General features: G+C 45.6%; 1 protein-coding gene across 1 annotated transcript in view; it reads right to left on the bottom strand.

Moving 5' to 3' along the window:
* ANO6 (anoctamin 6) overlaps positions 1-25,530 on the bottom strand; it is a 445,002-nt gene that overhangs the window by 28,347 nt on the left and 391,125 nt on the right. The window contains exons 14-19 of the mRNA XM_078675703.1: positions 19,276-19,445; positions 19,012-19,109; positions 12,737-12,864; positions 10,197-10,402; positions 9,022-9,227; positions 8,125-8,230 (exon numbers count right to left, since the gene is read on the bottom strand). Of these exons, the coding sequence (XP_078531829.1) occupies positions 8,125-8,230; positions 9,022-9,227; positions 10,197-10,402; positions 12,737-12,864; positions 19,012-19,109; positions 19,276-19,445 (914 nt within the window). The remainder of the gene's footprint in view (positions 1-8,124; positions 8,231-9,021; positions 9,228-10,196; positions 10,403-12,736; positions 12,865-19,011; positions 19,110-19,275; positions 19,446-25,530) is intronic.

Below are 25,530 nucleotides of genomic sequence, written 5' to 3'. Positions count from 1 at the left end.
AGGGCGGAACAGGGTAGGAATCTCTTCCGGGTCAAGAGACCTGGAAGGGGAATGAGAGGGCTTACGAGCAGGGAATTCCAGAAATGCCGCACCGGAAACGCGTCACACGGGGGGCCCCCCGGAAACAGGAACTGGCGGGGGGTTTAAAAGCCTGAGGGGCAATAACATCACGCTCTTTGTCCACTCGCCTGCCGGAAGGTCGGAGGTCGCAGAAGAGTTACACGTGAGGGCAGCGTCTGGCATCGGCGGTCCGTGTAGAGCATTAGCGGTCGTACGACTTTTTAGCAGGTGAGAGGGCCTCACAGTGATGTACAAGCGATAACGGATTTTAAACATAATTTCGACATTGATGTTTTGACTGTGAATTAAGTAAGAGCAGGGGGGGTGTGGCCGCGAACCTCGGCTCTGGCACCGCTCGGGAATCGTACTGCACATAGGTCTCACTAGCTCGGGGGGTTCCCGGCCCGCGTGTAAGGCGCGAATGCTTAGGTTGGGGGCGGGGTCGGCCGAAGGGCGGCATCGAGCTCAGGGGCTCATTAGCACTGTGCGGCACGTAGATGGATCTGTGCGTGCTGATGACCGCAAAGAGTCTGGGCTCATTTCGGCAAATCTTGGAGATCAGAGAAACAAAAACGCAGCGCTCCGGTATAGTCGCGATGCAGGACAGCCGGGCGAGCGCACGCTTGGAGATCAGAGAAACACTAACGCCCGCCGCAGTCAGGTCAATCTGCACGCGTTATTCACTCTAGGGAGTCCGGGCGCACGCGCTCATTGAGGCGCAAGACAGCCGGGTGAGCGCCGTTTAAACAGGTTTTATGGTGCATTGGCTGATAGGACAGCGCGCTTAGGCCGGGAGCGTGCGTAGGAGGCCTTTGTTAACCCTTTGGGCACCTCATGCAACAAGCATTGGTTAAGACAACAGTTCCCTGCTATACAAGTCACTGGTCATCGGCAGTTAGCAGGGCGACAAGTGGGATATGGACATTTTTAAGGGAACATGGTGAGAGTGTGGGGGGCATTTAATCGTGAGTAAAGGTGGGTACGGGTGAGTATTTCCAGTACCGAGACGACCAAAGGGGGGGTTATCTGCACGGCTGCATGTGACTAATGTGAGTGAGCAAAGGCATGGGGAACAATAGGGCATGCGGTATGGTAGCGCCCTGAGCAATGCATGTGTTACAATAAAGGCATGAGGGCGAGGGAGTTTAGGGGGGATCACATGCTCAGGTCAAGCGGGCTACACTGGCGGAGTAAGTATGGCCAGTGCCCCGGTCAAGCGCATGGGGTAGGGGATTCAAGTGGCAGTGAGGACCCTCAGGACCAATAGCAAAAGGAGGCTAGAAGGGGAAGGGAACGAGGACTAATGCGTTTCTGTTTCCATTAAGTGCAGAATGCCCCCTAGACGGGCTCGAAAGGGCAAGGACGCCCGGCTACAAAGGAAGACTTTCGCTCGTTGGCAAAGCTGTTGGAGGTCACCAAAGCAAAAGCATAGACTGGGCGTTACGGACATTGTCGCAAGGGGCCGTGACGAGCAGGGCCGAACTAGCTGTAGCGGGCACCGGGCAATCCCCTGGTGCGCCGCACGAGGGGGGGCGGCTTGGGGCCCCTGGGGGCCATTTTTGTTACAGGGCTGTTTTTGCAAAATCGTCCCTGTAACAAAATCGGTCCAAAACCGACCCCCGCAAAGAGCTCGGCGGCACCCCCAACCCCCCGAGGGGGGCGAGCACTTTGCCAGGGCCGGTTTTGGTTCCCAGTCCGGCCCTGGTGACGGGCGCTCAGGAAGACGCAACGAGGGCCAATCAGGTACGGCGGACGCCGGAGAGGTTTAAGGTCGCACAGCCAGATAAGCGCAACAAATCGGGGGACTCTCAGGCCACTACCTCAGGTGAGGCAGGGGTGATAGACAAAACAGTCCAGTTGGCTGACACTGCACAACCAATGAACTTGCCCGGCATGGGCCTGACTGGTGGGTCCATTGCTCCGGCAGGCACCACAACGTTAACCAACGTTCTTCAGATGGGGGGGGGGGGTGGGAGGGGGATACCAGTCACAACGGGTGCGGTGCCCCCGACGCCTATCGCTGCGCAAGCCGCTCCACCGGTTGTAGGACATAAAGGCAGTGGTATAGCACAAGTGTGGGTTCAGTCAGGGGTGTGGCCCAATCTCCAGTTGTGGTAGCGGCAACGTCGTAAGGGAAAGCGCATAGTCATAGCGCAGCACGGTCAGTGGTCCCCGCAACAGCATCCCCATGGCCATAGGGCCAATAGTCCCAGGGCAGGCATCACTACCATACAGCCCACTGATCTATGGGTCGGCATCTATGGCGTTAGGCCCCTCGGCGGGGATCACGTGGCATGTACCAGTGGAGACCAAGGAGAGAATATTCAAGGGAGAGTATGTGGATGTGTTTGACCTCATAAACACCGGGGTGGTCCCGGGGAAAAGCAGGACTGAGAAGGAGGGGGAGCTGAAGCAGAAAAGAGTATGGGTAGATTGGTCGATCAAGAATTGGATCACAGGGTTCGTTATGCAGCAATTATGGTAGAAAGGTACCTCACAGTGGCAGCCCAATTAATCAGTTACATGTCTATGATTAATGGGGCGGCATCAGAATTCCCAGGGACAGGGTGGCTCCAGTACGACAACAAATTCAGGCAGATGAAGGCAGCCCATCCCGAGGTAGCGTGGGACCAGCGTGAGATTAACATATGGCACGTAGTGTTTTACTCAACAATACCAGTGAATAAGACGAGTCAGCCCTTTCGGGGGGACAGGGGGTCTGGAGATAAAAAAATGGCCTATTGGCAGTTCAATAAGAACGAGTGCAATCGGGGCACAGCATGTAAGTTGAAACACTACTGCTCCTTCTGTGGCTGTCTGGGACACCCAGAGATTAGATGCTTCAAGAAGTTGGGGAGGCCAAAAGAGCAGCCTGCCCACACCAAATCCCAAGCCATGGGACGCCCTGCCCAAGCACCCTAAGAGCCTACCCACGCCCATCCAGCTTCACGTCTTGACTCATCTCCTTAGTAAGTATGAGAAGATAGAATAGGCACAGTTTTTACATAGTGGCTTTAGTTTTGGCTTTCGCATTCCATCCTCGGCTACCCCGTCCACGGCTCCACCGCGCAATCAACGCTCTGTTCTCCATAACCTAGAGGTGGCTAGGCAGACAATGGCAAGGGAAGTATCTTTGGGGAGGGTGGCGGCCCCTTCCAACAGTTGCCAAGGCACGACTTTGTATGCTCACCATTGGGGTTGGTACCAAAGAAAAAGAAAGGGAAATTCAGTTTGATCCACAACCTGTCCAGCCCTGCCAGGGCTGTCAGTTAATGACAAGCTTGACCCAGAGCTGTGCACGGTGCGTTACACCACTTTTGATATGGCAATACAGAAGCTACAAGGGCTAGGGGAGGGAGCTTTCATGGCTACATCAGACATCGAGTCAGCCTTCCGCCTCCTGCCAGTCCACCCTGAGGACACCAGGTTCCTGTGGTTCTCTTTCAAAGGGGAGTTTTTCATTGACCTCTGCATGCCAATGGGGTGTTCCATTGCATGCGCAGTGTTTGAAACGTTCAGCAGGTTTCTGGAGTGGGCAGTGCAGCAATTTCTAACATCAGTTACATCTGTTGAGGTGGTGCATTACTTGGATGATTTTTTGTTTCTGTGACCACAGGGCTCCCTTGCGTGCAGGAAGGCCCTACTTGGCTTCCAACATCTGGCAAAACCGCTGGGCGTATCTTTGGCTGCAGAGAAAACAGAGGGGCCAACCACTCGGTTAACTTTCCTAGGCATTGAAATAGACACCAGGTAGGGGGTATGCAGACTGCCCCAGGAGAAGGTAGCAGCATTTAGGTCGGCCATTGAGGCTTGCTTATCAGTAAATGTAAATGTAAATGTAGATTGTGCTTATATAGCGCACGGCTACCCGCAGTGGGTGTCCCGGCGCTTGCTTAGGGAACCCGGCCTGATATTCCCCTGTGAGATAGCAGGGTATCCACAAGGTGAAAGTCAGGCATCCCGCCGCGAGGGGCCGTTGTGGAGATTAAGCAAGCTATTGCCCAGAGTCGCAGAGTGTGAACCCGTGAGTCGAGGAGGCACCGGGGCGAGAATTATCGAGTCCGTGGAATTTTTTTTTTTTTTTTAGTCCAAGACCCGCCGAGGCGGGGAATTGAACCCTGGTCCAGGACCGATCTCAGCTTCCGGGTCTGCCGCCTCTAACCCCTGAGCCACACTTCTCCACAAGGAAGGAAGGTGACGCTTCACCAACTACAGGTCCTAGTGGGGCAGCTGAATTTTGCACTGCGAGTGATACCTATGGGCAGGGCCTTTTCAAGAAGTATCGCAAGGGCGATGTCTGGCCTGCTGGCCAAGCATCATCACACCAGGCTCTCGGCGGATGTCAGGAACGACTTAGCCATTTGGAAAGCATTTCTGGAAGAATTCAATGGAACGGTGAAGTGGCAACAGCCTAGTCACAGATGCAGCGGGCAGTGCGGGCTTTGGGGCGGTCATGGATCCCAGATGGTGTATGCAGCACTGGCCAGAGGAGTGGGTGGTGTCAGGACTTACCTGCAATATTACCTTCTTAGAGCTGTTCCCAATTATTGTGGCATTGCATTTGTGGGGCGACATTCTGAACAACAGGCATATAGTATTTTGGTCGGATAGCATGTCAGTAGTGATGGCGATTAACAATCAGAGGGCGAAATGCACCTGGGTCCTGCGTTTATCGAAGGAATTGATCTTGCGATGCTTGCTTGTATACTTTACTGCCAAACATGTGCCAGCGGTGGACAACGCAGTTGCTGACGCCTTTCCCCGTTTAAAGTTGGCAGAGTTTCGCACCCGATAGCCGCAAGCGGACAAACAGATGACGAACTTCCCGGAGGGACTATGGAAGCTTGGTGCCCCACGGCCCCTGAGTTGATAACGGCGTCATAGGCCCCCAAGACAGAGAGTATGTATGACAGGTCATGGCAATCATACCTAGCTATCCTAAGGGGGGCAGGAGCAGTAAAGAGGTTCTCACCACAGAGTGTCCTGGAGTTCATAGTTCACCAGAAAGGGAGCGGCAGATCACTAGCTATGGTGAGGAGACAACTTTCGGCAATAGCATTCTACATGGGTTTAGGGGGGGTGGCAGACCCCACAAAAGACCCAAGGGTGAAAAGAGCAATGAGGGGTTGGGAGCGCTTAGCACCAGGAGTGAAGGACAATAGGAGGCCCATAGATGCTGGCAGACTTACAAGTATCCTAGAAATATTGCCCAGAATCTGCTTTACGCCTCACGAGACGCAGTTACTAAGATTGGCATACTCATTAGCGTTTTTTGGGGCATTTAGGATTTCGGAATTGTTACCAGCATCAAAATCAGACAAGGTAGGGGGCATACGTTGAGAGGATGTAATCCTGACTAGGGAATCCCTTCAGGTCAGAGTGCGGACCCGTTGGGTAAGGGAACTTGGTTTCAGCTAGGTTCAGTTGCAGGGGCCACCTGTTGCCTGGTAAGCTTGGCCAAGAATTTTTTCCAGATAAGACCGGGGGGAGGTGACAGCAGGGTATTATTGCATGCTGATGGCATCCCTCTCACCAGATTTCAGTTCACTAGGATATGTAGGCGTACTCTGGAATGTTTAGGAGTGGAAACAACTCATTTTACATCCCATTCGTTCCGCATCGGTGCAGCTTCGACGGCGGCAGCCCTAGGCCTCCCGGAGGAAACCATTAAGAGGGTGGGTCGTTGGAAGTCAACATGTTTTGAGCAATACGTACGCCCCCAGTTAGCATGAATCGTCAGTCAGTTCTTCTTCACTTGTCCCGTCTCCCACTGATTGTATCCATTTCCAAATTTGATCTAGGTGTCCCGCGCCAGAGGACCCAGATATGCTGGTGTGGCCATTCGTTTATTCGCATATCAAGACACTTCTTCAAGAATTCGCGTGAGGACAGAATACAGAGTGCGAAGGGAATCGACCACCATTGGGTGGGGGTAGGTGGACAGCGTTTAGCAGAGGTGCCAACCGATCTGCAGGGTGCCATGGCCAAGGGCATGCCTGTTCCCAATATACTAGTGATTCATTCGGGTGGCAACGATATGATCCCAGCGGGAAGGAGGGGTGTAAAGGAGGCGCTGTGTTCTGTTTTGTCTGTGGTTAAGAACATGTTGCCTAACACAAAAATACTATGGTCTGAGGTGATACCACGTCAAGTTTGGGCAAAGGGAGCGCCGCCGAAGGCAGTTAATAAATCTGTAAGGAGATTAAACCAATCAGTGCCCAAAATTTTGAAAAAGTCCAGCATTCGTACCATCAGGCACAAGTTAATACAAGTGTCAAGGGAGAGTTGTATGCGCCGGATAGGGTACACCTGTCCAACGTAGTTTGGAGTTGTTTATTCAGACTGTTTTGGGAGCCCTTGCTGAGGAACTAGAATGTGCAGGGGGGGAGGTCGAGTCCGCCAGTGAGCGCCACGCCCTGTGGCGGGGTCCTTGGCAAGAGAAATGACAGGGACTCCCTTTGTCAGTGGCTGCTTGGCCCCAGAACAGAGCTTGCAGTTTATCGGGGCTCCGGGCTGGCGGGAGAGGGGGCTGACCTGCTGGTGGCTCTGGACTCTCTAGCTTTACCCAGGAAGCCGGCGCTTGTCACAAGCAGTGGCAAATTATCTACCTGCTGCTCTGTTGGCCGGGGGGCGGTCAGCGCAAGGAGAGCAGGGTATCTTGGTTGTGACCTGCTGGCACAGCCCGAAGGTAAAGCGAAGGACCTGTGGAGAGACAATTGGAAATACAATGGAAACGTATAACCCTGATATCTTATTTGCGTGCTGTGGTTTTTAAATAAAGCAAGAATAAAGAATGGTCAAGAGATTAATAGAAGTGAGGCCAATAGAGTAATTGGCAGTATCTGAAGTTAATAGAGTTTACACTGTGAAGACCAAATACTGACTTAGGTGTTTCTATGCGATGGGAGATGGGAAGGGAATGTGAAGTGCACTTTGTATGCCAGCTATGACGGGCACCACCCCACCTAGGGGGCATGGTGCCTTTAGTGGCAGCAAAGGGCGGAACAGGGTAGGAATCTCTTCCGGGTCAAGAAACCCAGAAGGGGAATGAGAGGGCTTACGAGCAGGGAATTGCGGAAATGCCGCACCGGAAATCCATCACACGGGCCCCCCCCGGAAACAGAAACTGGCAGGGGCGTTTAAAAGCCTGAAGGGCAATAACATCGCCCTCTTTGTCCACTCGCCCGCGGGAAGGTCGGAGGTCGCAGAAGAGTTGCCCACCCACCCATCCCTAAGTTCCGTGTTTGGTTAGGCGGGGTCCTGGGCAAGAGAAATGACAGGACTCAGTTTGTCGGTGGCTGCTTGGCCCCAGAACAGGGCTTGCAGTTTATCGGGGCTCCGGGCTGGCGGGAGAGGGGTCTGACCTGCTGGTGGCTCTGGACTCTCTGGCTCTACCCAGGAAGCCGGCGCTTGTCACAAGCAGTGGCAAATTATCTACCTGCTGCTCTGTTGGCCGGGGGGCGGTCAGCAAAAGGAGAGCAGGGTATCTTGGTTGTGGCCTGCTGGCACAGCCTGAAGGTAAAGCGAAGGACCTGTGGAGAGACAATTGTAAATACAATGGAAACGTATAACCCTGATATCTTATTTGCGTGTTGGGGTTTTTTAAATAAATCAAGAATAAAGAATGGTCACAAGATTAATAGAAGTGAGGCCAATAGAGTAATTGGCAGTATCTGAAGTTAATAAAGTTTACACTGTGAAGACCAAATACTGACTCAGGTGTTTCTATGCGATGGGAGATGGGAAGGGAACGTGAAGTGCACTTTGCATGCCAGCTAAAACCGGTATTTGTAACCGTGTACTGGAAATTCCAGCCGCACCCTGTTCAGGCACAGCAAGGGAGGTACAAGCTACGTTTCTAGCTCTATAAAAGAGAAACAGATCAGCGGTGGCAGGGCGCCATGTTCTGAATAACTAAAGGAATACAACAGTTTAAAATGATTTTAACACTGAATGCAAGATGTCATACATGGTGGTTTCTGCCCCCGCTCGTTACAAAGCACCCTCTTGAAATGATGTCCTGAGGCTTTTTGTAACCCATTCCAACAGAGATAGATTCCTTACCTCAACGACAATAAGAAAAGACAGCTTGGCTGCGATCACGTGCCAGTAATACATGTTGTGCTCATACTTATACTGGTGGTCAGGAGGGTATCGGAAATCACGGTACCTGAAAAGAATCAAAACCCGCCAGGGTATACATTACTGAGTGACTTCCAGTAAACCACACTTTTATGAAACATCAGCAGCCCGAGCCAACTAAAATGGCTTCGCGAGCTAAAACCCGCCCCTGGTCTATATTTCGAATTGCAGGTCACAAGTTTCAATCCCTGCAGCACCAATTCAGAAGCCCATCCTTAAGATGGCATTAAATTATTAGCATTACATTTGGTAATTATAATATTGGTTATGTGCACAGCGCTTGAAAAGGTAATGGAAACAAGGGAAACGCAAGTATCACTGGGGACCTGGAGTAATAAACAATGGCATTTAATGAAAAATAGATATGATTATAGATATTTGAGGGGTGCCAGTAATAAAAGTGTGCTCGGGGCTCCTTTTAATGAAATTCACACTAGTGAAAAGTGATCAACAGGTGTATCATGTAAACAAGAACACTGCCCGTGTGATTCCAATGCAACAATGTTAATAGGGGCCGTGTACAGGTCTTAAACACATGTTGATCACTTGATGAGCACTGCTCATTACTTTTATCGTCTCATGTTCTAGGGACCATCGTGTTTATAAATGCTGTCAGCACTTGGAAAGGCAGCAATATAGGACGAAGAACCATCTATTGTTCTTAACAGCTGCAGCAGTACTTACAAGGTTTTATTTGGAAAATGATTGATTAAAGTAAACTATATGCATAACTTGAATTTTTCACTTGGTTTCCCCAGGCATAAGTGACCGCAAAGATTCAAGGTGTCTGCGTGAAGTGATGATTTCACAGCGACTTGCCTGCAAGTAGTCACCTCGCCCAGCCAAGGAGGGATGGTGTTCGGTCTGCTTTGGCTCTTGAAGTCCGAGACATTGAAGACGGAAAGGGTGCTGTTTATGTACCCCTGCATGGTATAGCTGCTATGGTTCCCATATGGAGGGACGGAAAATGACCAGTAATACACCAGTCTGGGGATCATATCAGAGGTAAATGCAATAATCATAGCCTAAAGACAATGATAAAAAAACACGTCAGTGGAGAACAGATTGCACACAACTACAGCGCTTTCCACACATACACAACAATGGAACTTCTGTTACCATTTATAAATCCTGCAGCACGAGATGATGGCAGAACGCTTTATTTAGATGGTATGATGGATTGGTGAATGAAGAACTGGCAGTTACTACGCTGACAGGCTAAGCTTTTTCATTGAGAGAGGTTTTTGAGTGAGCACGAAACAATACGTGCATGGCCTCTTAACACTGAGTGTTTCAAAAAGAGCACCGTGGTTGGGAATTGTTCTGCTATTTGGTTTAGAGGGTAACTGCTGATTCAGAGCATGACTTTTGTTTCCAAAGAGCTATGAGTGACATATTTCTTTGGTGAAAGAGGTGGTGCACTCTCCAGGGGTATGATATCTGTTTGTAAAGGGGGCAGTGCACATGCTGGGACATTTCCTTGGTTAAGCAGAGCTGCGGCTGCCATGATTGTGGTATTGTTTTGGTGAAGAAGTGTGGTGCGCTTGCTTATGAAGGTGATATTAGTTGGTGGAAGGTTAGCATACTGGCCATAAGTGTGATATAGGTTTCGGCTTATGAGCCACAGTAGCGGCTCCAGGGGATGGTTGCTAGCCCGTACTCTCTGCCTCTTTTGTCCATGGCGCAAAACATAGAACCGTCGATTATTGCCACAAGGGTGAGGGGCGTCTTTGGGAGAGAGATTGCGGCTGTGCAAAGCAGCACTGTTTTCACCAGTGAAGAATAACATGGACACACCACCACTGAGAAGGGAAGTACTGGTGGACTTTATAAATGTAAGCTACACATATTTAACTCCTGTTTAGTGCTTGGCACATCTATTCCAAAACAGTTGTGTTGCCTTAGCAGTCCAGTGTTGAGTAAAATCTTAGTGGATTGACTTCTCCTGGTGCATACCTTTATTGGTCACCAATTATAAGCGAAGTTATACTCACGTTTGTCACCACAGCGAGAATCGCGATCCCCTGCATGATGGGCTGCCAGGCTCCTATGTCTTGGGCTTTCTCTGGGGTTACGCGTCTGAACTGCGTGACAAGTTTCCAGGCATCCACTCGTATTTCCAACAAATTGTTCACAAGGGCAAGCAGGGGCGCCAGTGGGAATGATGCCACAAACAAGGTAACAAATCCAAACTGAATCACTGGTAAGAAAAAGAAGTATCCATGTATTTGCGAAATTTCACAGCACCTACCTCTTAGAATATGTTACACAGATGGGTTGCATCGCAACATATCAAGGCTCCACTGTCTTTTGGCTAGGCTTGCGCTACAGTAATATCTGCTTTGTTTATATTGATACATTCTAATAGGAAAGAACCTAGCTTGGAAGCAGTCAAGCACATTACAGGGGAATAATTTACAATCACTTCCTAACAAGAGAGGAGCAGAAGTTGGGGAGGCTCTTGAAATACAACCAACGAGGAGCAGCAAGATTACTTATTGATGGGGGGAAGGTAGCAGCAGGAACAAAAACATTTCTTCTCATCGCCTGGTGTAATGTGGTAGGTGGGTACACTGACATAAGTAAGCCTGTACTTAAAGAAACTCTAATGCTTGATTTTCTGTCAAATATTAATGTCGGTGGAGCCAGTCTCAGTTGACACTTGTCTGTGTGCTGTCTCTCTCCTTTATTCTGCTTTTTCGTGCCGAATCTGGGCCAAGAATTTATTCCAGATCCTGCATACCTTCTGAAGATTGGTCTTCTGGGCCTTTCTTCTTTACACCTTTTCATTCTGACAGAGTCATGGCTTTGCAAGAAGCATTTCTGAGCTTACTGAGTATCTCAGAACAAACTGAATGCGAACCACATTGGTTTGACGCTTCTGTTACAAGGGGGCTGCCTATTTCAAAAATGAGGGGAATTCCACTTGTATCATTAGACTAGGATTCTAGGGACATAATTTAAATAACATTAGCCACTCAAGCTATTAGAGAAACTCTTTTCAGGTCTGACTACAGAAAGCTCAGCTGTTTAAGACCTCATATCATCTACGTTTCAAAGTACAATACGTAGTACAGAGATAAACTGGTCTATGGGTCTGCCCTTTTAAGCACTATTAGAACTTACTACATTTTCTTTAGTCCTTTTTCCATTAAGGAACGTGGGGGTCAGGTTGAGGGGCTTCCACCTGATCTAAATATTTTGCTTGCTTCCATCTGAGATTGATTTTTTGTTACAATTGTTTCCACTTGCCACCTGCAACCAGCTCAACCATTCACTGTTTATCTGCTGCTCTATGTTCTACAAGTCGACTTTTTATTCAAATTTCCTGAAATACAAAGCAATTGGAACAAAGAGCCTCTTGCATAAAGCCAACATGCCTACACTGATATTAGTGCCCGAAAAAAATAGGTATTGGGAACTCACTTCTGGTCCATATGCAGCATTGTGTTCATAGCATGTAATTACCACATTATTTCATTCACTGTTTTGGTGTACCAAGTTTTTTTCTGTACAGTATTTGACCCACAATACACAATTCCTTCTATTGCTGGTACTTACCTCAAATGGTGACCGCAATGAACAGCAGTTTGAACAAAAGTATTTACTGTGATATATTAAGCTATGTATGCCCTTTAAGTTCACCACTAACACAAACATCCTTTACTGACTCATTTTCTAACACTCTTTAGTGTGGGTACAGCCTACTTCCGCTAATCCATGGTCTCAGTGGGCAGGAATCACACCGTTGCCTTTATGTTTGATCTATAATAAAAACTAAGGGCCTGATTATGAGTTTGGCGGTGCGGGAGCAGACCACCCTGCTCCTGCACTGCCAAACCCGTGGTTGAACCTCCTGCCAGATTAGGCGTTTTCTCCTCGGCTGGTGGGCGGTTTTTTGGGCGTTCCCACGGTAGTGCCTATGAACTAGGCACTGCAATGGGAATGTCAAAATTCGTACCTGCATGGCTTGGACTGCTGCAGTCCATGACATGCAGGTACTGCATTGCATGTATACACGGGTCACAATAAGTATCACCTGCATGCATCCCATAGCCCAGAGGCAACACGGGGCCCTGTAGGTCCCCCTTTGTTTCTTCCTCTCCATGGTTTTAATGGTGGTGGAACTGCCATGAAAACTGCAGCAGAGAGGAAACCTGGTAATATGCTTGGCGGGACTGTGGGGGTCCCACCAAGCATATTGAGACCTCAAACAGCCATGCCACCACCTGGGATCTTTGATCCCTGGCAGTTGTGGCGGTCGCAGGGATGCCCGACGACCCTAGTTGTAGTAGGGTGGTCGGAAGTCCGCCCCTACCACCCTAGTTGTAGTTGGGTGGTTGGAAGTCCGCCGCCATGCCCCGCAAGCCTGGCTGTCCTCGTAATTAGCCCCTAAGTGATGTCTTCCTAACAACAGACCTTTGATCTGTTCTACAAAGACAAATCAATCAGGAACTATAAGTTACGGTTCTCCAGCAAGTGGGGAGGGGTGGGTTCTTCTAAAACGAGGTATAAATTCCAAGTGGTTTCTTACCCATTTCGAGGTACTCATAAAACAATCCCAACTTTCCCATGGGTTGTAGATGGTAGTCTTGTTCCCAACGAGGGATAATCTTCTCAGACCCTACAGCTGTGCATCTTCCAATGAGATTTTTAATCCAACTGAAAAAAAGAAACATATGTTTTACCTTTTGTGACATGAATGCAAAGGCTTTATTGTAATGCTGTATTTTGTTCTGAAAATACTGCTGTAAATCACTGCCTTGTAGGAACCACTTCAAGGGTTAAATGTTATTGGGCTCAGCTTTTTTCAGTTTCCACAATTAGCAATTTTTTTCCAGCACTTGTAATTATATTTATGTGTCTTTTAAAAAATGTTATAATATACTTCATGTGTCCACATCCCACGATAATGCACCAACTGACACGTGGGGTTGGAGGTAGGATGTAGCATCCTCCTGTGGTTGTCAGAAGTAAGCAAGTACTTTAGGTAGTGTTTGAAAGAAGGAATATTAAATTAAGTGTTGCTGTTATGTATGTTAGTAGGTAATAAGGGACAGAATTATTCCAGTTATCGAAATGGGCTTTCAACAGTGAATGTCCACTGTTCACAAGGCAGATGTCTGTGACTTCATAGCAAGGCAAACTGTATGGAAACTGCTACTATTTTGTGAATATGTTGACCCCTCTGTTGCCTTTCATAATGTAAACTGAGCCCATTTAGCTCACTGAACCATATTAATTACCAAGGCGGGAGAGCAATGTCAAAGCATATTTATAACAGTTTGGGCACAAGAAAGGGCTGTAAACTTGCCCCGTATTTTTCAATATCCATTTTAATGCTCTGGAAATTGAAAGCAGGGAGGGATACCTCCCTCGAGTGTATGGTGGCAGGTTTGTACCGGTCACGTTCTTTGCAGATGACGTGCTGATACCCGATTGTACACCGGTGGGGCTCTAAAGACCGCTGTACCATCTCAAGATTTAATCTACAGAGAATAATTGCTGGTAAATATGAATTAACACTAAAATTAAGCACTTTGGAAAAAGAAGAGAACCAAATGTTTTTGGGGAATAGGCGAATTGGAAATGCTTGACAGATACAATTATCTGGTAGTTGTGGTGGACCATGCGTAAGGTCACAGGCCAGTTGAAAGCCACCAAGGGGGCTGTTAGACCTGGCATTTTTGGCAGGTTTATGCCTAGACCTTTGGCCTCCTGTTTTTGGCTCATTTTTATTTGGTTTGAGGACTCTGGGCACTTTACCACTGCTAATCAGTGCTAAAGGGCTTATGCTCGACATGTAAATTGTGTTATGATTGGTTTTACATGATTGGCACAGTTGATTTACTAGTAAGTCCCTAGTACAATGCCCTGTGTGTGCCCAGGGCCTGTAAATCAAATGCTACTAGTGGGCTTGCTGCACTGGTTCTGCCACCCACACGGGTAGCGTTTCAAAGGTGTCTCAGACCTGCCACCACAGTGTCTGCGTGCAGTTTGAACTGCCATGTCGACCTGGCAAGTGCACCCACTTGCCAGGCCTTGAACTTCCCTTGTCTTACATGTAAGTCACCCTTAAGATAGGCCCAAGTTAGCCCCATGGGCAGAGTGCAGTGTATGTGAAAGGTAGGACAGTAGTGCGTTTTACATATAATGATAGTGAAATACTATGCATTTCGTTTTTCATTATTGAAAGGCTGTCTTTTCTATAGGTGATCATTGGAGCTGCCTTGTAACATTTTACAAGTGTAACTTTCAATTGGGAAAATATAGAGGACTCGAGTTTAGGTTCCATGAGCTTCAGAATTTAATAACACATCCTTTAGTAAAAGTGGCTTTTAAATTGTGTGTTTGAAAATGTCTCTTTTAGAAAGTGTTTCAAACCAAAGGGGTCACGTCCATTACGATAGGACGTAATAAAGTTTATAGACAAAAGGGTACCTGGCCACCAATTCACCTAACTGCTTATATATTTTAGCAGATTTCAGATGCAACACATTCAGTTATTGTACCTTACTTCATCACTTGTAATCATTTAGAATAACCTTAAAGCAACATTTTGTTTTTCATTAATGCATTCAAAAGATATATTCTTCATTTTTCGGAAAAAAAACCTCATCAAAGTATTGAACAAACTTGTGCAAAATATAACAAAAAATAAAAATATGTGAGTACATAACATTACAACTCATGTGCATTTACAAACAATTACACCAGTCTTTGTTGTTAATACTCAGCCTGCCTGTAACCAAAACTATTTGTACTTTGTTTCTTTTAAGGGCAGACTAACTATGGGGAAATTAAAGTTTGACTTCTCTCTATGGGTGTGCTTCTTGCTGTTAAACCCTCTTGAGAGTCCAAGTTAATTTTAGTTCCCTCACAGATTCAGAGGAAAAATGCAGACGCGTTTCCAATCCCCTTCGGAGTTTTGGGGATTGTCGTCAGGGCTGAACCACGGGATAATCTGATGTTTATTGAAGTGATTTTCACTCACTGTACACCATCCTTTATGTAATTAAGACACAGTGGCCGGGTACTTGGCCAATAACTGTTTCAAAAGCGTGTATTCAAAACGAATGTCAGGTCTCAGACTGAGACTCCGCTGCTCAAGTGCATGTTTTTTTACCTCAGGTAAAATGGCTTCAAGGGACTTCTTTCTCGTCCAATATTGATGTATTGTCTATTCTGTTTGATCAACTGCATTCATCTCGGCCTTCGCTCATGTGTCAGACTTAAATCCTTTTGGTATGCTTCACATCTTCTTCCAACGTTCGGTCAGTTCGGAAATCATGCATTTTTAGAAAGTGGGCATTTTCTTACTTAACTATCCTGTGTGCTTCTACTGGTTTGAGTAATCACAGTCTGGTTTTGAAATGACACGAGCTTGGGATATGTATTGACACTAGACAGTCACAAATGGGGTTGAAGTGTGTACTGCCTTTCCTGGGTGACTCATAGCCAGGCTGAATAGACCTTTCTGCATTTAGATGGGTGGGAGGAGATTTTACTAGCACCTGAATAGGCTGTGTCTGCTCTGCACAATGCTGCCTCCACCTCCTGTAGTAAAGCTGGACCAGGGAAGACAAAACTGTTTTTTACTGAGCTCAGAGACTCTGGAAACAAAGACTACAAAGAGAAAATGTAGTATAAATATTGGGGCTGACCACAGAACTTTATTTCAACAATAATCTAAAGAACCTGCCAGGAAGAAGGGCTGGAAAAGCTGTCTGGAGGAACTGGCCCTTTGCTGTGTTGGCCTGATGCTTGCGGCGTCTGTCTTGGGCAGGAAAATGACTGGATTATACTTTCATCATCCTGCTGTTAAAGTTTTCTCCAAGGGCTTGAAGTAGAGCTTGCCTCCTGCTGGAAGTCTCAGGGAAATTAAAGACTTCATGAGAACTCTTTTGGACTAAGGACCCTGCCAAGAAGAAGAGCTAGGAGAGCTGCCAGGAGGAGTACTGCCCCTTTGCTGTGTTTTGCTTTGTAGGGTTGGCTTGCAGTTGCTTAACTTTCTGTAATGTATTTCCCGAGTTTCCCCAAGGGCTTGAGGTAGAGCTGTTCAAGAAGTCTCAGGAACATCAAAGACTTCAGGTTCATCTGCACTGCAACAGAAGAAAAAGCAACCAGACACCAACAATGACAAGCTGCCTGCTCCATGACCTGTTGGCACTGCAGAGAGCACCGCCCTACTTTGCACCACATCCCTGGTCTCACAGATGACGCCACCCGCTGCCACCATCGTGCCACTGCTTGCACCGTGACCTTATGGCACTGCACTTTGCACTGCCTTGCTTCACATCGCCGCCCTGGTATCCCTACTACCGCCGCTCCACGCTGACATCGACACTGCTGCCTGCACCATGGCCTTGTAATTTACTTGATGCACTGCCCCATACCACACCGCAGCCTTGGCCTACTGGTGCCATTGACTCCAGATCATCGACCGACGACTGCGCTTCTGCAACACCGCCGCCTCTGCTTGCACTGTGACCTGCCAGCACTGAAAGGAGCACCCCCCACTTCATACTGCAGCCCTGGTCTCACCGATGCCACTGGATGCCGTCAACAAGCCGCTGCCTGCACTGTGACCTGGGGCACCGCACGCCACACCGCTTCACTTCGTCCTGCAGCCTAAACGCCTGCAGACGCCAGTGCTCCAGACTTAAACCTCACAAAGTTCAACCAGCAACGCGTGTGACTTCAGGGGCCCGACGACTCCTGCACCGACCTCCGGAACCGATGCCTGCTGACGCTCCTATTTCGCAGCTCATTGCAAGGTTCACGATGCCCTGCATTTCCAAGGTGCTGTTTGCAGGTCTTCTCGACACCGTAACTGGGCGGCGATGTCGTGGTTGGCCTGAACTGTTGGATTTGTTTGCTCACGAGGCCGTGATAGGCCTGGACGGAGCTATCGACCTCAAGGAATTGTATTTTAAGTCTATTTCTGCAATATTTGTATTTTGATTAATGAATATTGGATTTTCATCATTTTAGTCTTGTTTACATAGATAAATATGGACTATTTTTCAAAACTGGTGTGGTGTCCTTTTATAGTGTTTTCACTGTATTACTGTGTGTTATGCGCAAATGCTTTACACATTGCCTCGGAGATAAGTCTGACTGCTCGTGCCAAGGTACCAAGAGGGTGAGCAGGGGTTATTTTAGAAGTGTAATCCCCTTACCCTGACTAGAAGGAAGGGTCCCTACTTAGACAAGGGCATACCTCTGCCAACTAGAGACCCCAATTCTTAACATCGGCATTGTATTTTTGTTGTCCCAGTTGGTCCAGTTCAATGTTTAATTTCTAAGCTGGATAAATCAGGTAAATGAGCTGTCCTCTACAGCTACAGAGAACCTAGATAGAGGGATACTATGCTACAGCCATGAAGCTTAGGATTCCTTGGGCCTAATTTCAATCTTTTTGAAAGTTTCTCTTATGCCTAGTTTGAACTAGCCGTGCAAAACAAGAATACAATATTTTCAGTGGCTGCACACTGAACGATCTTGCTAGAAAAACTTTGTTTATGAGATATGCTAAAGATTTTAATTCTGCACCTATACAACTTTATTTGCACTTAGAGATGGTCCCTAGTATAAGGATAACCTACGTGTTCTATAAATTGAATTTTCTAGTTGGGGACAAAGTGACAAAAAAAAAGGTTATGTTGGCTGTTCCAGAAGGAGGTAGAATGAATAAAAGACAAAAATATGTATGTTATATGTTAGCTGAGATTAGGGAACAAACATTTGATCCTTTGATCGCTTTACTGGGTACTGAAGAAGGTTGCACAGGACCTAAAATTGGTCCAATTTTAGCAAACGTGATAGAGAGGAATGATTGCGTTCTATTAGAATTATTTACAAGTAATCTTCTATTACTGTTAGAAAAAAGAAGCTATATAAACTAATATTAGTGAGAACCATTAATTGTTTACTGAATAATCATTATTAGGTCATGCTATTTATTTGTAGTATGGTTGGAGGGAGCTTTCAAGAAAAATGAATATCTTATAAACGTAGGGTTCTCCAACTTTGAATTGGAATCAACCATTTGTCTTTAGTAACCTTAAGAAACCCAAGGTTGAAGGCTCCATGTTCAATACTGCTTCGATGTTTAAAGATTCCATTTAATAGATCTGGGCCCATCAGCCACCCATTCACAGCCTATAATAAACAACCATCCCTACCAGGATTTCACCTTGCTGGTTTGATCAAACCTCGTTATGCATTTGTGCATTGGCTAACCAAGTGGTTATGATGTTTTGAAATTCACTTTTTCATATTAAAAACTGTTTTTCATTTGGCTGATAGTATGATGATTGTATTCCCTTTAATGGTATCAACCCTTATTATCATTTCTGATAAAAACGTTACCATCCTGACAGCCAGGAAAGCTCTTTAATCACAACGCATCTTTTCTTAATATGGACCACAAACTTTGAAGCAAACTGCCCTATGAAAACATTGGCATTAAATCATCCAGCACAAATATGCAATAGTGAATTTATAAACAAAAAACTGCTAATGTGAAATGAGGAGAGGCAAATTCAATTTTGACATACTGAACTCCAATTTGTAGGCTTCTAAGCAGTGATTCTCGACAAATGACAGGCAGCGGCTGATAACAAAATGAGTAGATAAGCAATGTTAGAAAAATGCATTAATTCATGAGAACCGCTCCCAATTAGACCATTTTACATTCTTCACATTATCACATTTTAACCATGTATATTTTCATATTGCATGATGCTCTTGAAAAGGCCTAAGTAAAATCTTGCCTCGATGTCTTAAAGTAATAACTCCACTTACGGGAAAAGTACTTCTTGAACGTTATTCCAGATTGCCTTGCCTCCCATTATTATCATTAACTGAGTGGTAAGTTCCAGGAGGCAGCCACCTGGATCACACTTTAAAGGCGAGATAAAAACATTGTTAGAATGTTTATCTTATGGGCCAGAGCTAACATTAAAACACATTTTATTGTACAAAACATAATATTTAAGAAAATGTTAGGAAAATGTGGCACATTTTCAAACACCTTTTATTTTTAGAAGAATCCGTTTTTTTCTATACCTCTTCATTTCTGAATCTCCCCAGCCAATAAACTGGGTCTCCAGGATAGCCAACAAATTTGCCTTTAAAAAAGGCAATATAGAAACAAGCTGAATAGTAGTTGACAAACTGGAAGAGGAACATCTTCATCGTCAGACTGTGCTCATAATCAGATTTGGTCCTTTGTAGCTCTGAAGAGACATAGAAAAGGAAAATGTTTGAACCTTTTATGGCTTCATTGGACTTAACAGAAAACACAGCCCAGGACAATGAAGTTTTAATATAAAAATTTCTAAATCCGCCTTTGATATCTAGCAAACATTTTTGAAGATTGTAATGAGTATTAACATTTATTTACGGTTAGTTGAAAATATTAACATCAGCCAAGATTTTTATGCTGTTTGTTATGGTAATAAACCAGTGTAAATATTTATTCATTCTCTGGTAGGTAAAACCACACTGAGGTATACAACAATGATGGTGTGCTTTTTATGTTCTGGAAAAGTGTTCCTTATTGATTGTGCTCTTCAGAACTTAACTCTCTTGAAAAAACACAACACCACATGGCAAATTTGGTCACGGCGCAAAATTATTATTTAAGAAGGGGGAGGTTGCAAAAGGGATTTTAGGTAAAGATACTGTCAAAGCAATATAGAGTGAGTGAATGTTAGTCGGAAAAGGGCAAACCGCCATTTGAGTTTAAACATCACGATCTTAACTGGCAGAACAATTGTATGTTTCAGTAGAGAATAGTTACTGGAAGCTATAAAACTTTTTTTCTTAGAGTATACATTATAAAAGGAAAATTCAGATTTCAATAATGCAAATAATATAGGAGCATGAATGAATATCAATTTGCATCATTGATCAAGTAAATTCAATCAAGGTGTATATGTATGTATATATAAATTAGTTTCCTTTTGTAAGCATGCATTGCTGCTACCATACTCAGTGCCTAAAAAGTACATTGTGTAAATCTTGTAAAGTGTATTTATGTCCAAGATTATGCATGCTTTTTAACAATGAAATGATGGCCTTCAATAATGTATTCCAGCCTTCCACCCACATTGGAAAAATTGTGTTTCAAATGGTAATGTTTGCATTGATAAATCTCTCGATCGAGGCAATGTGCACAGTTCACCTTCTCTAGTAATCTCACACGTTGGAATTAGTTCTTTAGTCTTTCTGCGTTCAGTAGTCAAAACCAGAAAACATAGATGAACTGTTGACTATTATTCTGACAAGAAAATGTCTTGTTTGTAAAGACTTAACACGAAAATAGAGTAAGATGTTTTTCAGAAGGTTGGTAATTTAACCGGTAACCTCCAAACTAGTATGTGTTTGGCCAGACTAAAGAATTGCTGAAGTTGTGTAAAGACCATTGTAATATATTGTGTGCATTCCTCTAAAGCCCACTGACAGACAGCATGAGCCTGGCTAGAGAAACTGAGGAGAGCTATTTCTAATGTCTCTATGGTTAGACTCCAAAGACTGCCTTGGGTTGTGGATCCTCCGATAGTGATGTGTGGACTACCTAAATGAGCCACAACTATTTCTGTAAACCTAGTCTGCAGATTGGAGACATACATAGTCTGCCCCTATGTTGGATGTAGAAATGCTAAAGCATAAAGACCCAGTATGCGGACCATCACTTTCCCAGACTAGGGCTCTAAATTGCCCTGCCTCAAAGAAATTCTGAATTACAGGCTATATTAGTTTGTAGTTTAGTTTGACAGCTGGAAAAGGCTGCTACCGGACTCCCCGATTATGCACCTTGTGGGCCTTAGTGGATGATAGGCATCCTCTCTGATTGGCCAGAAAATGAAGATACACATACATTTTGGATGCATAATGAGGTAGGGAATCAGCATCTGTGCTGATTTCCCAGCCAATGGTAATTTAAGATAAAGTGGGAGGGTAATGTCTCCTTACTGGTGTATAGTTGTAACCCCTGCCCTGGGAGCCAGACTGCGAATATTTGGCATCTTAGTTTTCAGATTTTGGCCCAGCCACACGCTAATCTACTGTGCGAATTAAGGCCTGGGCCTGTCCTTGACTTATGAGTGTTCTATGACCTGTCCTGGACTTGGCGGACAAACCAACTGGACCTTCAGTAGCAACAAGAAGACTACTGTCCATGTCACAGGTCTATGTGTGTGGCATGGTGGTGACAGCATACAGTGTTTTTTATAATTGATTATAGTAAGCACACCAAAGGAGCTAACTTCCAACTCAGCATCCTAAGGAAGCTCAAACCCTTTCTCCCAGCTCATGACCTAAAGGTTGCAGTGCAAGCATTAGTAATTGCAAAGCTGGACTATGGCAGCATAATGCTTTGTGGTTTGCCCAGAGTGAAAACATCTCTCCGGACTTGCTGGCCTTGAATTGGCTTCCATATGAAGCTCGGATACAGTTAAAAATCGCACGCATGGCAAACACAGCAATCCACTTCAAGACCACGAGGTACCTCGCTCAGAAACTGGAGCTCTCATGTGGTTCAAGAGCCTCCAGAAGCGCCAGCACCCTTTTACTCAAACCACAAAAATTCAAGAAAAAAAGGACCAATAATCGAGCCTTCTCAGGTATGGCGCCGAGGATCTGGAACTCTCTTCCCCCCGAAGTCAGGGTGATCCCTTCCTCTGTCCTCTTCAAAATAGAAGTCAAAGGATTCCTGATGAAGAAATTTCTGCCTCAATCTGTCTACCCCACTTGATTCTGGGGCTATAGATGCTGTCTTATAGCCCAGCTGCATGATTAGCGACAATGTCGGACATTTTAAAACTATGTACTTTTTGCTATGTTGAATCTGTTTGTTTGCCTGTACCCTTCTTGCTGCATAATCTGTAAAGCGCTCTAATACCCTTGTTGGTCATGTTTGCGCTATATAAAACTTTCTAAATAAGAAAATAAAAAAACAGTTAGCACTCCTTTAAGAATTTCTGATGCATACCATGTAGAAGCAGTTACTGCAACATACATACTAGGAAGGACCATTCGGGAAGTTGTGATTTCACGGAGAGAAGCCAACTTAGCAGGCGGGTGATTGCACTGATCCAGCTGCTGGTCTGTTTGATACTCAGGAAGAAGGATGGGAATTATATGCCTCCAGGCATATAGGGACTTCTTTGAATAAATGGTTAATATCTATACCAGGCATTTACAAGGGCCACATATACTGAATTACGGCTCGTTTTTGGTTACCCTACCCAGACAGATTAACTTTTGCCCTGACGAAGTCCACATGTAGTAGACGAAACGAGTTGGCTGGTCTATGTCATTTTCAATGAGATAGGAAAAATAAAGAGCTTTTTTGACATCATTTACAAAGAATTGACTAAATTTGTGTGGAATAGAGATTGTGAGGTGCACTGCACCTTTGTTTTTGAGTATAGTAAGACAACGCCTTTTTACCTGTGCCATGTGAATGGGAATCTATATGCCCATTCACCTAAAGTTCTGCTGTTGTCGGTGAGCCCAGAATCCTAGCACCAACATCCAGAATGGCTGGATGTGTGCATGGATGCTAGTGGAGTTTGATATGGCATGTTTTTTTTACACACTATGGAGGTGAGGATGATTTTGCAGGCACCCGAAAAGCATATGCTGACATGCTTTACTGAAGTGGCGAAAAAGGAGACAGGTTTTCCATTAGATATTTGATCAAGTCCTTTCTGATATAGAGGACTGCTTATTAGCCTTCCTGAGACTGCCATTTGATGGCCGGAAGTGGTCATGTGTGGGACTGCAGTTTCAGTGTCAGAGTGTGAAGGGTCCTTTAGAAGGGCAGCCATCCTTTGTTTCTCTTCGCGAATACTATTAAGGGAGGCTGGTTACAGTCACATGCAGACTGTTCATATCTTTTTGTACCTTACTGTGAAGATCTTCACTCATGAAAAAGTCTGAAGCTGGAGGACAGCCTGAATAAGACAAGTGAAAAGGGAACAGACCCGAATTAGTTCAGCAAAGAGACAAAAAATCCACATTCCTGGTATGCTAACTGTAGAAAAGTCAAAGCAGCTGACCCAATTATTATTTAAGTCCTAAGTTCTCTCTGACCAAGGAGGGGGAGCTCCATAGAGTATGCAGAGGATTACTGTGTAACCAAGGCTCGTGTCTCCTGAAAGCCAAGTTTCCAAGGGTGAGAGAACATCACTTGGCGGTCAATCTGACTTGTCCTACGAACTAAAGAAGTTGTGCTTGAGCCAAGATGAAGGAGTGAGTCTAGCCTGCAGCAGGAGATGCCCACTGGATGAAGGCTAGAAGCAATTGTCCATGGTCAGTGGACCACCACCAGAGACTTCCTGATTGTATGACTGGCATGACCAATGTTGCAGATAAGACCCAGAAATCGTACATGGAATTGCAGCACTTCTGAAGTGTGCATGAGAAGCCTCCAATGTCACCCCGTCATAATTGCCTTGGCACTTGAAGCGTGATCTATTAGTTGGTGTGGCTGAAGCAGGGATCAACATTTACCTCATGGCACCAGCCGTGTGCCTATAGCTGCAGGTGCTGTAACCACAACATTGGCAACTCTGTATCATGCGTCCTGGCCACCCTGAAAAGACTGCAAACCTGCGTTGCTTGCCTGGGCACCCCACCACTGTGCGGCTACCAAAGAAGTGATCCCCAAGGCTATCACCTCAAGGCACTTTGTTCTGAACTAGTGCCTGGCAATCGAGGCACTGGAGACCCCAGCACCTGATCAGGCTCCTGCCATTGTGCTCCCAACAGCCCCAAAAGTAACTCATAGTTGTCGAAGTGTCTGGAGAAGATGAGTGCTGAACCGCCTCCACCCCAGGAAGTTCCAGCACAGCTGACAGCATATTCACTTGCTGATACTGTGAGGCCCACCAGCGCTGAGAGAATGCCAGAGCTCAGGAAAAGCCACCACCACTTTTCCTGTCGCTGCTCTCCAAAGACTCCCTGCAGGGCCTGCAGCTGGCTCACCAGCCAATGCACTGACCTCTGAGAGGACCATTGCGGCTCCTTGCCACCCACAAGAAGGCACAGGAGAGAGACTATACAGGATATTTAGCCCCAAAGAAGTGACTGTGTGATGTGAGAGGGGAGGGAATGCTGCAACTCATTTAGAGACTAACCACCCTAAACCCAAGCCAATAGAGTGGAGGGAGAAGTAGGAGGGAGTAGAGTGCCTAGCAGGGGCCCCTCTTTGAATCACATAGTACTTAAAGCTGAATATGAGGTACTAACGGCATTATTGCAGTGTGTAGTATTGTGCCTTCATGTAAAATAAAGTCGTTTTCTTTTTCAAAAGAGAAGCATGTCGCTGGATTTGATCCTATTGTGCTGCTGGGTGTGCTTGAGTGCTGAACCCCACTAACCCCCCTGAGAAACCTTGCTATCAATTTCACCCGGTTTGCAGAGCCACCTTTTCAAAGGTAGTTTCGTTGCAACATGAGAAGCCTATCTCTAGTTATTTATGAATAGAAACGATTAATAACACCTGACTATATCATTTTCATGGTGCAAGAAAGGAAGCCAGAAAATACCTGGACTCATTCAAAAATAAAAAGCATAACAATTCAAAAATATTTTATCACACCTCTACCACATCACATTCCACCTGAGGTCAACATTTGGACCGATTCTAACATACACTTGTTTCATTGTTGCATTAGAGGCAGTAACGTTCTGGAACCTTATAGATATAGGTCAAAATAGGTCATCATAGTAGAAGAGACACTAAGTAAGGAAGAACGACGAACTTGCAGTGTGACCAAGCATAGAATGAAAAGGCTGTTTTCTTATTCATGATAAAAATACAGACCTAGAAATCTAATCTAAGTAAGAAATATTAGGTTAAAGGAAGTTACAATAAATAAGGGAACAATTCCAATCTGTTCGTTGCCAAATATGGTTGAACAGAGCTCACAAAGTGGGAACAACTGAGAGAAAAAGCTGAACATCACACAAAAATTATTGTAAACATGATCTCTGGCTTATCTCTTTAACGGCGTGGGTTTCAACATGACTCTAGACATTTCTTAAGTCATATCACAAAAGAGAAAATGAAACTAATAACAAAGACTTCAGAAAAAGGTGATACCTCACGTTTAAGAACGTTTGCACAATCAAGGCTAACATATACAAAAGGGGATACCGGACTGTGGACTTGATTTATAGATTGAGGGAAAGGGTACTACGTGGCAATGGCGTCGGAGGTCCCTGCCCGCCAATATGGTGGTCCACCCACCAAATTTATTTGTGGATGGACCTTAAGTTTGTCCACAGTGGAGATTATTCTGCCCTGTG

The sequence above is a fragment of the Lissotriton helveticus genome, chromosome 1_1 (genome assembly GCF_964261635.1).
Source record: "Lissotriton helveticus chromosome 1_1, aLisHel1.1, whole genome shotgun sequence".
Taxonomy (NCBI): Eukaryota; Metazoa; Chordata; class Amphibia; order Caudata; family Salamandridae; genus Lissotriton; species Lissotriton helveticus.
The sequence above is the reverse complement of the archived record's forward strand: the minus strand, read 5'-3'. Positions and strand labels throughout refer to the sequence as shown.